Source organism: Rhopalosiphum maidis, chromosome 3, assembly GCF_003676215.2.
Source record: "Rhopalosiphum maidis isolate BTI-1 chromosome 3, ASM367621v3, whole genome shotgun sequence".
In the NCBI taxonomy this organism is placed as follows: domain Eukaryota; kingdom Metazoa; phylum Arthropoda; class Insecta; order Hemiptera; family Aphididae; genus Rhopalosiphum; species Rhopalosiphum maidis.
Genome location: NC_040879.1, coordinates 41,690,990 through 41,705,286, shown reverse-complemented (window position 1 = coordinate 41,705,286; position 14,297 = coordinate 41,690,990). Strand labels below are relative to the sequence as shown.

Here is a 14,297-nt window from a genome sequence, read left to right as displayed (position 1 = left end):
AAATATGACCCTGCAATTAAAGATTCATTAGGACCCATAAAAACTGTTTTTACCACTGCTGAAGAGAATGAACTAGTGTCATACCTACAACTAATGGAAGGCCATCTCTCTGGTTTTAGTACAGTTGATTGTATAAAGTTAGCCTACCAACTTGCTATAAAAAATAATAAGAAACAAAATTTTCTCTAACATAAAGCAAGAAGCTGGTTATGACTGGTATAAAGGGTTTATGTCAAGACACTCAGAGTTATCTCTTAGAAAATCAGAAGCTACATCTGCAGCACGTACAATTGGTTTCAATAAGTCTGTTGTAATGCAATTTTTCAATCTTCTTGGTGAACTTATGGACACTGAACAGATACAAATTTACTGCTGGTCGGTTATACAATTGTGATGAAACTGGCATTTCTTCAGTCCCTAAAAGCAAAGCTAAAATAATAGCCACTAAAGGCCGGAAACAAGTTGGTTTGATTACATCTGCAGAACGTGGTGAAACTGTGACAGTCGAGATGTGCATGAATGCTGTTGGAAGATATATGCCACTATTATTTATTTTTCCCAGACAACGACATAACATGGACTTCATGAAAAATGCTCCTCCAGGTTCTACTGTTGAATTTCACCCTAATGGCTGGATGCAGAAAAACATATTTGAACATTGGTTACAAAGCTTTATTACTTTTTCAAATGCAACAAAAGAATATCCAGTATTATTATTACTAGGTTAATTTAAAAAAAATATATCTATTACATTTTTAATTATTTTCATATTTACTTTGTTCACAGATGGACACTCCACTCATACTAAAAGCATTGAACTTATAAATTTAGCACGTGATAATGGAGTCATTCTCTTATATTTTTCTCCACACTGTACACATAGACTACAACCACTCGATGTGGCTTTAATGAAACCTCTTAGTGTTTACTATGATAAAGAAATAACGAACTGGCTCCCCAAGTCCCCCCCAAATTGCGTCTATGCATCCACATAGTAGTAGATACTCTTTTTAATTTTTTAATTTGTTTTTTTATTTTTGTTGCTCATATAATACTACATTTCAGAACTTCTTGAAATTAAATCATACAATCTCTATTTCTAGTTCCCAAAAATATCCATTGCATTTTTGGAGTCCGAGACACACTTAACTACAATTATAAGTTTATTTGTTGACTACGGCACCGCAGATGCTGACCGACCTCTTATGTTGAGGCATCAGTATACGATTGACTATTGACCGACGATATATTGAGTCCAATCCAAGTTGTGTAGCTGACAAAGATCTCTAAGTTGCTGCTACATCAGCATTTGTTTTCTCTGCCTATATCCCACATAATATAGGAACAAAAATACTCCATATTTCCATGATTACGACTCTCTGGTTCAGTTTAAGGCAAAAGCGCCTATTACATATTTTATAAAGAAGAGAAATTCGTGTGTATTGACTGATATTTTTAATATTTACAATTTTGAATAAATTATTAATGGTTAAAAATAATCGAAATCATTTTAAATTAAAACATACTTATATTTATAATAAATGTAAATATTAATGTGGCTCCTTAAACATTTCAAATATCTGTTTTCCAGTGGTTTTATAGGTATTTCTTAAGCCTAAAAGTCGTTCTTGACCTTTATGATGGTATTGAAATGCTATAAATTGACAAGTGGTCAAATAATAATATTAATATGATTATAAAGAAATATGGGGATGTATTTACAAACAGATTAGATCATTATAACAATGGAAAATCTACTTTAATTATGAATCCGGAGGTTAAACCCAAATTTTGTAGGCCTAAACCATTACTATACATTCTTAGATAAGGTAGCGTTGACATGGTTTTCAAAAATGCTCTACTATGCGTTTTCACACTATATCGCCATTTTGTTTTATTTAAAGACAATTCACGTTTTAATTTTTTTCAAATTTAATTTTCGTTGATAATAACCGCATTTTCTTTCATGGCTTAATTTAGTACGTGTAACTATGTTGTGTTGTGGTGCACTGTTGCACACAAACGATATATTAAAATATTACCTACGTAAAGTCTTGTAAAGTCGCTTATTGATATGGCTAATATGGCTGTATGTAAACTACGACCAAATTACACCTTTTTAAAAAGTCGATATGGAAACCATGACAAAACCAATGAAATACATTATACAAACTACGACAATTTAATTTATATGTATAAATATATAGGTAATATATATATAGATACTATGTACATACTGATACGATAACATATATAGGTATATAAATGCATCATATAATATATATAGGTAGTGTCGGCCTGGCATATAAAAGGCTGAGGCCGCAATTTTCCTCTGGGGCCTCAATATTTTTTTCTTCATTTACTATGAACAAGGTTGTTCATAGGATAGTGGACATTATTTTTAAAGCAAGTACTAAATGAGTAATTCATGTAACATTTTAGATGATTTAGCTATAGTATCAATAATTTAAGTTATTTGAATAATGATACCTTTTTCAATCGCCATTAGTATTAAAGATGAAAAATAGCTAAGGCTAAGATTTATATGCGTTTGCATGTTTTTTGCCTAAAGTCTAAGTTTATTGATTATCAAATATTTCTACGATTCGGCTTACTTTCGATTAAATAGAACAATTTTTTTTGCATATTTTGAATATAATGCATACAATTGAATTGCATATACATTTTTGAGAGTTTTGTTAATTTTAAATGGTATTTATTTAATGAACGTCTATAATTATTGGGTTATTTGTTAAATTATCGTAAATATACTACCTATCTAAACTAAAATGGACTTAGTACTAAAGAAGAATAAGGGATTCAAAACACTTTTAAAAATGTGTAGCAATATAAACAATGAATATGAAACGGATGAAAAATATGTTAATATTACGTAACGCAACAAATCGTGTCGTTTAAATATACTCCAACAACATCGTGGTATGTGGAAAGGAATTTCAGCTAATATAAATCTATTCTTCAATTTAATCGCCAGTGCCGGATTAAGTGTTTCACGGGCCTTAAGCAAATAAATAAACGGGCCTACTTGGCTATAAGAAGAAAAATAAAGGTGCTAACTACAAATTAAAAAAAATTTCATTTTTTAAAATTGTATTTATGAATATAAATAATAATTGTGTCAAACACATTTTTAAACTATAGTTGAATACTAAAATATATGTATATTTATTATATAAAATTATTAAAATTAGTCACTGTTATCGTTGCAACTGTTCACTTATCTCTCCTCTTCAACTGTCGAAATTCTTTTTTTCTGGCTTTTTCATTTGAAAAAGTTCGAATGACATCATCCAAGGTTAAAGATTGTACAAATTCCCTCTCAATGCTCAAAATTCCAATATTCTGCAGACTATTTTGTGATAGTGAAGATCGTAATACGGTTTTTAAAAATTTTAATCGGGAAATAGATCTTTCACCAGTACAGTTGGTACACATAAGAGAAATATTTAAGCGTATCTTTCAACTTTGGAAAACTCTCAATCACATTTAAATCAACTATCATTTTATACATATTAGGCAAAATATTTTTATTCTTATTTTCGTTCGTAGTAATTAATTACTGTTATTACTTATTAGTATACCCGTATTATAGTAGTGTACCTGTATACAGGAAACGGCCGATGGCGGATAAAAACGAAATATTTTGTTATATAGAAATAAATGTGTGTATATACTTTATAATTTTAGCGAATTCAATTGAAATCCGGATGTAGTCTGACCATTTATCTCGGCCGAATTTTATCCCCAATAAACGGTCTAATAATTTGGTAAAATATTGAGCTGATGCCAGGTCTATGGCAATCGACTTTATGTGCAAATCTACAAATTTTAAATTTTTTCAATACAAAAAAAAATTACGGTCCAAATTTTTTCAAGGACCTTAAGCAGTGCTTAATTTGCTTGTAGGTTAATTCGGCACACTTATCGCCGGTCGTTCACATTAGAAAATTAAAAAAAATATATACTAATAAATAATAGCATTTAGTAATAATAACTAATAAGTAAGAATATAAACTAATAATATTTAGGTCTCGGGACTTCTAGGAGTTTGCATGTCTTTTAATAATCATTAAAAACATAGCTATAAGTATAATATAAGTAGTAATATAGAAATTTGTTTCATAGCAATACGAGTTTATTTTTAAAATGTATAGTTGTATATTTTGCATACTTGACCATTTTCCATTTTATAAGTGCATATTTGACAATTATTTATACGAATGGGTAAATTTTTATTTGCTAACTTTAGAAAATATCTAATAATTCAATGTTCAATGTAATGCCCAAGGTAATTAGTACTCTATATTAATACTGTACATAGAAATCCTAGCCCTAGTGATAAATGTTTTGACTTATTTTTGATTTGATTTTAGACTTCACAAGTTTCAGCTTAAAAAATACCCTTTCACAAGTCACTTGAGTAGAGGGTAACAGTAGTACATATTTATAAACTGTAAATAAATTATGAAATGAAAGTTCTGTAATTATAATATAGGCACATACAGGCAATGTATTTGTTACATTTATCACAGTCTACTAATTAAATTTGTTTCTTCATCTTCGCTAACATTGATACTATATTCATTTAATACTCTATCTGAAGCCATACTTGGTTGAAAACTTTCAAAATGACCAGCAAACTGCTTTCGTTCTACTCCTGCCGCCAACTCACAAATGGTTTCTAAATCACCGTCAGGAAATACATTAATCGAATTAATTGATGAAAAAGTTTTAGAGCCCAATCAATGACAATCTTTGAGAAGCCCTTAGTCAACACGTACCTATAACCTATAGTATATATATATATTATTATTTTGTTCTTACTTTTCTTATTCATTTCGATATAGCAGTAATGTTAATAATTAAATAAAATATTAATCAAACCTATTGTACGCTAGGTCGCTTGTACGGGGGCTCTTCACATGGAGACAAGTATCGGCATATTTTCATAATAATTATTTTAAGTTCCACTATTATAATAGTATATTATATATATGATATATTATAATAATTAACTAAAAAAAAAAAGCTCGGGGCCTCAGCCGCGTTCGCGGCCCTAGCCAGACCGACACTGTAGATAGGTGTACCTATGTATTATTGATTATTATATACATATGTAATTTAATTAATATGTTATGTTGGAGACAAATTTGTAAGGAAAATCCAAATTTATTTTTAAGCTTTAACGCAATATACTAAATATTAGCTCCTTCACAAGTATAAAACTATCACAAGTTAGGTTAGTACGTGCTGTCGTGTAATATTGTATTTAAAATGAAACTTACACAAATTTTTATCCAAAACGGCAAACAATTAAATATTAATGCTAAATCATTTTAAATTTAAATTTAAATATAATTCCAAAATAAGCGGTTATTCGACATGGATTTGCTCAAAGAAAACATGCAGAGCCAAACTGGTCTTATACAACAAAAATATTACTCTAAAAAAAAAAATCACTTTTGGTACATAATCTAGGCTGCAAACGAGTTATGTCCCGCAGTTTTTTTTGGGTTACATGAATTGTGTCCAACAATTTTAATAAATTCAAATCATGAATTTCTCTATTAAAAAATTAAAAGTATGTTATATATTATATTTTACATGAAAAATGAAAAAGTTCGTAAAAAAAGTCGTATACTCGTCGTAGGTATGCTCATAATCTCTGTCCATATGTACATACATTATTCAATCTTATTGTTTTTTTTATAAATTTCTATTATTTGTATTATTTTTCCAAAGTATTTAAGGTATACTGAAAACTTTTTATTTTTACCTCCCAAAAATACTTCATAATATAACACGTTTATAAAATATTGAGGTGTCTACTTTTTAACACTTCAAGCCGTGGATATGAAATGGTTATTAAGTTAAATTGTAATTCGAAATAGTTTGTTTATTTAGATTCAACTTAAGCATAACACGTGTATAACTGTATAAAACGTATGACGCATGAGGGTACTGTGGGGATTCCTTATATACGGTATCCCCATTCCTCTTTTCCTGCATCTGAAGTCCATAATTTTATCTCATTTATTGTTGCATCTTTCGAAAGTTGTTGTTTTCATAGATAAAATTGTGTAAGCCAAAACAATTATGTCTTATCGTTATACATGTTGGATAAGTCAAACCCAGTTATCCGTACATTATAGCTTAATACTAATGATTCCGATTATATACTACTTGCACATCATGATTTGTAATAGTGAGGAGTCTGAGGATTCATACTGTACTAAGGATATTAAGGATCATATCCATGGTAATAAGTATATGAAAATTTAAAAGTTATTATAATTAATATTAATATTCTGAAATGTTCTGATTTGTAAAAATTATTCAATTATAATATGTACTAAGCTAAACTTTTGAACTACATTAAACTTTTTATAAAACCATAAGTATACTTAGTACTAATGGTTCAAATTTTGATGTAGATAAAAGAAAATTTTCAAAAACATCATAATACAGTGGAAAAGAAAGGGTATCATTCGAAACATTTTTTTTTTCATCACAGCACATTTTTTAAACAGTAAAAAAAACAAGTATTTTAAAATATAAAGTTTTACTCACTAGTATTTTTTACCAATTATAAGGATTTGAATAAAATTTGATATTGAAGGATAAACGGGGAGTGTACATGTATGGTGAGTCACTGTGTATAATTTTTTTAATACTCTTCACCGCACATGTTAAAGCAAGCTGAATTTGCTCCTGCTTCACAGTCATAAACAAAGTTCTACATTAGCCAAAGTAAATGGCTATTATTAACAAAATCTGGCTTATATCAATGTTATCCTATATTCTTATGGTTACCTAATATTATACATATTTAACAATACAAATATATACTAACATATACTAAAATATATATCATAATATGTTTGTATTCTTTTTATCTAAATAAAAGTTATACATTTCAATTTTTATATCATCACCTATATTATACTTTTAATATAAATGTAAAATAATTATGAATTATAGTGATTTTGAAAAATAGTAAAACTAGCTAAATATAAAATACTATACTGAAATAACTTTAAAAAAATATATTTTATTTATTTTATTGTAAAAATATTTGATTAACTATGTTAAAAATAAAAGTATTTGAACAAGGATTTGAATAAAATGTGTGTTTTAAGTTATAGTAACAATTTAGACACCATAAATAATTGAAAGAAGTATAATAACATATTTTATTGATTTAACATTATAATTAACCAAATAGCAGCTCACGTTCCAATTGTTTAGGATCTACTGATCCTTGAATAGGTGTACATTGAGGATTAAACACAGAGTATGCACTTAAAGCATTACGTTTTTTTTCTGAGTTTGAAGTATTAAAATAAATAGCAATAAGAGCAGAAATAGCAAAAAATACTGCTCCAAACCCAACTACAGCAATCATCCAGTACTGAACAGCTGCCCAAAATAAAAACATAATGATATAATATAGTTTTATATTTTTTGTTGGTGATTTATTGGACTGCACATTGTTTGCTGTAGAATCGCCAGAATCAGAATCATCAGAGTCTGTTAAATCTTTGTTGATTGTGCATGTTAATAAAACTTTATTACGCTGTACTGGAGGTATTACTTCAGGAACAATAGTGTCTCGAAACAAAATTTTTTTCCTGTCATTTTTTGGAGAAATGAGTGTATCAGGTGGTTGACTCTACAAAAAAAAATGTATATATTATCACATATAACTTTAAACAACATAAAAAACAAATCAAATTACATCAACATTTTAATACAAATATTCAATAATACAATAAACATTTGTGTATAAGCTGGGACAAAATATAAATAGAGAGAACTATTAAAAAGGAAATCAAATCAATGTTTATTGTTTCCATATTATAAGTACGTAACATAGCAAATTTATACTTAGTAGGTCACATTTATCTTTATTAGTTTTAATATTTAAGTGAATAATATTATGATGCGTCAATGTCAGCACAATATTTGTTTTTTCTCCGAGAACCACGTAAAACAAAGGCTAATTCCATTCATTTAAAAAAATATTTTAAATGATTTTTGAATATTCTTTGATTTAAATCACTTATTACAAAAATGGTAAAAGATAATACTTTGAAAATTTGGTACTTTTGACAGGTTTTATATTTTATTAATTTATTATTTGAGATAAAAATTAAAAATTTGTTGATTTAAATTATTTTGAGACAATATTTAGACAAATCAATAAATTATAACATCATAAATATTATTCTCGACAATTTTTGTATAATGAATGTTTTAAATCTATTATTATTTAAAAAACATGAAAAAAATTGTTCATAGTTGTTTTATATAGTTTTTCCAGAATTTTTACAAACATTATATTTACATTCAACTTCTTAAAGCAGTTTTAAATAGCTTAAAAATAAAATATATTTTAATTGTTTTTAAAAATAGTTTATATTTTTGAATAACGTGGTTCATCTTTTCAAAAATAAGGATCAAGCACACAATCTGATAAAATATTATTAATACATCAATAATATATAATATAATCAAAATATAATTCACTTTTAAAACATTAAATTAGTTACTTAAAAGCTATCATTAAATAATATATTATTATCACTAAAATATAATGCCTATTAAATGTTTACCTTTGGTGTAAAAAATAATATTATTTAATAGTATAATAGTTCTAACCAGCATGTTTTATTTATAACCTAAACAATGCTATGTAGTATGTGGTAATAATTAAAATGTCTATATTTGGTTAAGTGTATCAGTATGCCAGATTAATACTATACAGAAAAATATAAGAGTATTTTGATGTTGATAATATTAGAATAGACACTTAATTATATAGAAGACAATTTGATGTTTATTGTAATAAAATGTTAATACAATATATTAGCAATAAAAGGAGCAAGTGATCAAATGAGACCAATTCAGTATACAAATATGTAGCAGGGCCTAACGAATAATATAATAAATATTATAATATGAGTAATCAAAAATAGTTATATCTATATGGTTGGACTCCACGATAATACAGAATAAATGTAAGATGATACAAGAGCCTACGATATATATGAATATTATAATAATAAAATATAAATACACTCCATTACAACATATTATAAATTTGTTTTACAATGGTTACCTTAACTTGGTATTTTATTCTATTGGATATTTTGTGTTTTATTTAATATTCGTTAGTTAATGATAAAAAAAAAAAATTAATGCAAAATTACCTTATCAAAAATGTTATTTTTCTTTCAAATAATATAAAATAAGTAAATTTTGATATAATATTTTATATTATACTTTTCAACATTAAGTCTGGTCATTGAAATTCAAAATATTTTGTGTATACAATTAACTTACCGGAACATGTTCATTTGTATCATTGGAGAATTTCTGTTCTTTACATTGTAAAGTTGCTCCTGGAGAAAGTGGTTTGAGCACCATTCGTCTTCTACTACTCATAACTATTGTTTCAGTTTCCATCATATCAACATACTATTTAGATATGATTGTTTTTGTGTGCTATTTGTACAATATTTGTATTATGAACCCTCCTCATCTACAATAAAAAATTTAAAAACATTATTTTACCACATAAATACTTTGATATACTCAATTTAAAGTGATAAAACAACTATACTCTGTCCAGCCAAAGAACACACTGGTTTAGTTAAGTAGACTAATGCAAAGTACTTGTTGAGGTCTCATTTTTCTCTTCAAATAACCTGATTGCTGTATTACCCAGGATACAGCTAATCCAAACTGATTACTATTTTTGTTGATGGGGTAATCTCGGTGGAAATGGTATGACTAAGTAACATGCTCAGTCAGAGTGAATTGATTTTTGTTGGGCAGCAATTTGTTCTTTTGCTTGACAGAGTATAGTACTATACAGTAGAGGCCTGCTAGACATCACAATTAAAGCTTGGGTATATTTTAATACGGTAAATAAAACTTCTTAGGTACTTATAAAAGGATTAAATTAAAAACCATGTATATTAAACACAGTCTAAAATATAGCAAAACAACTTTTAAAAATACATATTTTGTTTTATCACAATCTATAATGGAATATGGTATAGTATTATGGAGAGTAGCTGCACAAACTTATATTAACTATATACAGATAGCTTAGAATCAATATTTAAAAATTCTTTTTAAAATCGTAAACAATTGTACTCATAAACAAAATTGGTAGGTAATAATAAAAATAATATATTATGAAAAATGTACATTATGTATCACAAAATAACTTAGTACTGGTAGAGATCTATTAACAAAACACAATATTTGAAAATTTAATATTACTCAAAATATATACAACATATTATAACATCCATATGATAATTGATTTTGAATTAAACAAAAAGTTTCCTACACAAATAAAAAATTGTCAGTTTTTTAAATTTTTAAGTTGTTAGTAAAGTTATGGTTATTGATTAGGTAACTAGTTGTAAATTAATTATATTAAAATTATTAACTATATTATATATATTTGTATTTATTATCATTATATTATTTTTATTTTATTAAACTTATCTATCAAAACAAGGATTTTATCATTAGTGATCAATAATGCAATGAAAATATTAAAATACTAACCCATTCGTTTATATTTCAAAACTGCTAAATAAATAAATGTTATTATTATCATAAAGACTTAAGGCAACAATTTAACATTTCATTATGATTAATTTATCCATTCATATTTACTTAAACACTAACTACTAAGACATATATTTTTTAAAGAAACACAGTTTAACCGAAACAAACCATACATCTGTTTGTTGAGCTGTAACTATAAGATTAAAAAGCTATTTAGTACAAAGTAGAGTAATTGATCTATTATCAGGTATGATATACAAAAATTTCAAATTTCTTTTGTCTGACAAGATTATAACAATTCGACAAAATACTAATAAATGATTGTCTAACTCAGTGATAGGAAAAGTACGGCCCGCGAAAGTATTTAATCCGGCCCGCCGAGGGTCCATTTACATGGATAGTATATGGCCTGTATAGTATAAAAGTGTTATGTTTTTATAATATTATATGATTCAAAGCTTTAACACAAAATGCATTTTTTCTATAATTCTGCCCTTCCTCTAGAATTTCTTAAGCTTTGTGGCCCTCCATTAAAAAAGTTTGCCCACCACTGGTCTAACTCCACATAATAAACAAAAATCATAACATTCAAATGTTATTCTCTGATTTAATGCAGGTAATGATTGACATAGTACACTATTGCAGGGGTGGCCAACCAGTCAATCGCAACACCCTTTCACATTTTCTTGAATTTTTGAATTTTTTTCAGAATACAATTAAAATTTTTTTTTTTTTGTTATTTAGTATATCTTAGTATATCCCACAAATATAAAAAAGCAATAAATAACTATGAAAAACAAGATTATACACAGACATTGAATAAAAGAAGTGTAACATGCATATGTACATATTATATAATATATTTTTTGTTTATTTTTTTTTTTTTGATCGATCGCAAGTCTATTAAAGTTGGCCACCCCTGCCCTATTGGATCAAAAGTGAGCACCAGTACAATTGACATATTTTTAGCTACCGTTGACAAAATTTTCCAAGTAGAAACGATCAAAATGGTTAAGCTTTGAACGTTACAAGTACCCCATTTTAACTATAATGTTTAATATTTACGTGCAATTCAATCTTGAGGTCGGTGGTAGTATTTATTTAATTTAACACTAAGCTTACCAGTGTGTGCAGTACAACGCCCAACAAACCGCCAACGGGTAAAAACACGACAAAAATACTATAAGTGGCGAGTTATTTCACGAAACAGACGCGGTCTTGGCTCTTGAGCGTCGAAAACGCCAATGTTCGAGAACGGTCCGGAAACAATCTTTGTTGATTACGGCCGTCGATAGCAATAAAAAAATGTACGAGCAACGATAACAAGTATTATTCTGTTATTATAGAGCACTAAATATTAGCTAGTAACCACTAAACAACACGATAAGTCATTTAATTAATTATTTAACTCAGAAGAACAGGTGTTATAAATTGATTGACAGTGTTACGGCGGTTATAGATCATTAACACGATATAACAAGTTACAAGTAACCTAGTTCAGTTTAGAATACCAGTATATTTTTTTATCAATAACTCTGATTATCGTGATAACCAGTTTTTGGACCGGATTGTAATTTTGATACGTCACTACGATAGGTAGATTTCTCTGTAAATGTTCAATGTTTTTATTACTTATATTATGCCTAACTGAATATATATTATAATTTATAATATTTTTATTTTTTATATATTTAGTGCAATATATTGTACTCAATGCTATTATTTATATGACGAAGTACCAACTTCCAATAGTATTACATTTTCCAAACACAATATTGTTTTCGTATATTTTTATTATTTTTGTCTTTTAGATACATTTATGATTTTACTGTTATATCCTACATTCGTACCTATGCTTTTATATGTTTGTTAACTTATTTTTCTGTCTAGAACTACCCGACGTGTAGGGGAGAACTGTGTAACTATTATTTCCTTCCGTTGACCAATAATAATATGTGGTTAATTATTATTTTAATGTTACATGATTTATATGTAAATATCACTGTATTATGTTTCCATCATTGTTTTTACTATTGGTAGTTGATATCTTCCTACTATTTTTTTTAATTTACAAGTCGTACAATTTTCCAACCATGATTATTTGACACCTATGTGTATTGATTGACTTATTATAAAACATTAATAGAAGAAATGGATAGGTACTCAAATAAAATGTAAAAACTATTAATCATAATTGTCCGTATTAGATACCATGACCTATAAGTCACTTGAAATCCGATATTATAAGGTAGGTACTGAACTCTTAATTAAATGGCTTTTGTCTAATGTGTTTAGAATTGTTATAAAAATATATACTTACAATTATCTGAAATCGTTCTCAGTATTATAAATTCTAAGTATATGTCTGCTGTACAGATAAATAACTCTTAGTAGATATTTATAATTAATAATTATAAATTTTATAACATGGGCAAATACTTAGTATTTAAAAATGCTGATAAAATAAACTAATATATTAAATTTACTTTAATATTTAGCCATATTTCATAGCCCATAGATAATAAGAATTAGATTTAATTAAGGTAAATATATTAGTAGGGCTTGGATTGTATGTATTAGTACATTTTTATTAGTTGGTTATTGCTTAGTTACTGCATAGTGGATATTAATCACTTAACAATTACTAAGTATACCATTTGTTTTACAAAGAAATTATGAGACTATTGAGAGTAAAAATAAAAATAATTTTATATTATATTTGGTATTTTAAGGACGTATTTCACTAATTTATAACTAATAAGTAAAAATATGTACAATTATCAAACTAAAAGTAAAGATTTTTTATAAAAACTACCAATTTTCAATTATGTAAGAGATAAAAAAAAATAATAATTTAGTTTTTCTAATTCCATTGACAAAAAAAATCCTACCATTTCTATTATTATTTTAATTTATAGTTAAATTTATACCAATTATTCTATTTTAGAATTTACAATAATAAATTAAAAATAAGGATTATATTACAATATACATATTAATTTAAAACCAAATTTGTACTTTTAATTTAAATATGGTTTTTTTGGAACATATTTTAATGTTTATTACATTAAATATGAGTACAAACTATATTATTATACATTGGTATATATTTATTTATTGATTTTTAATGTATATAAATTTGAACTGAGAGAGATGTCTCAAACATCATATGCATAGGAGAGATTAATATATTATCAGATATTAAACAATAACTTTTAGGTTGATACACTTATAACTAAGATAACCTTCCCAATTGTTTAACAATGTTGTATTTTGTTTAAGAATCATCGTAACCAATTATTTATCTAGGCCAAAGAAGTTTCTTTTAAAATTATTCATATTGTCCAAAATCCAGATATTAATATTCTATATAAATGATGTATTAATTTTTCTATTATTCATTATTCATTTGAAGTTTATTCAACATGGATACTAGCAAAAGAAAATAATGTTCATGGTTAATTAATAATACTATGTGATTAATTAATGTAACTAGTAATAATTAATACAAATATTTGGCTAAACAAACTTAACTAACAAATAAATATTCTAAATCACAAAAGATTAACTTATACAGGAAAGGAGTTGGTAAAAAAAGAAGTTCATTTTAAAATAATTTTTTTCAAAAAAAGTTAATTTAATATTACAATGTAAACAATTTTAAAACAGGCAAAGTAAAATTTTAA

At 26.5% G+C, this 14,297-nt stretch overlaps 1 protein-coding gene across 2 annotated transcripts; it reads right to left on the bottom strand.

The window, feature by feature from the left end:
* Positions 1 to 7,052: 7,052 nt before the first annotated feature.
* On the bottom strand, positions 7,053 to 12,086 carry LOC113557235. Of its 2 annotated transcripts, none has more exons than XM_026962643.2 (3): positions 11,734 to 12,086; positions 9,367 to 9,565; positions 7,053 to 7,693 (listed from the first exon to the last, which is right to left on the bottom strand). In XM_026962643.2, the coding sequence occupies exons 2-3, from the start codon at positions 9,490 to 9,492 to the stop codon at positions 7,235 to 7,237; spliced, it is 585 nt and encodes a 194-aa protein (XP_026818444.1). In that variant the 5' UTR covers positions 9,493 to 9,565; positions 11,734 to 12,086; the 3' UTR covers positions 7,053 to 7,234. The 2 variants fall into 2 exon arrangements, with proteins under 2 accessions (XP_026818444.1, XP_026818445.1); XM_026962644.2 differs by lacking the exon at positions 11,734 to 12,086 and adding an exon at positions 9,647 to 9,841.
* Positions 12,087 to 14,297: the final 2,211 nt, after the last annotated feature.

Coding starts and splice junctions, on each gene's coding strand:
- LOC113557235 (XM_026962643.2), bottom strand. CDS start 9,492: ATGATGGAAACTGAAACAATAGTTATGAGTAGTAGAAGACGAATGGTG. Junction 7,694..9,366: donor ATACAAATGAACATGTTCCG/GTAAGTTAATTG, acceptor TTTTTTTTGTAG/AGTCAACCACCTGATACACT.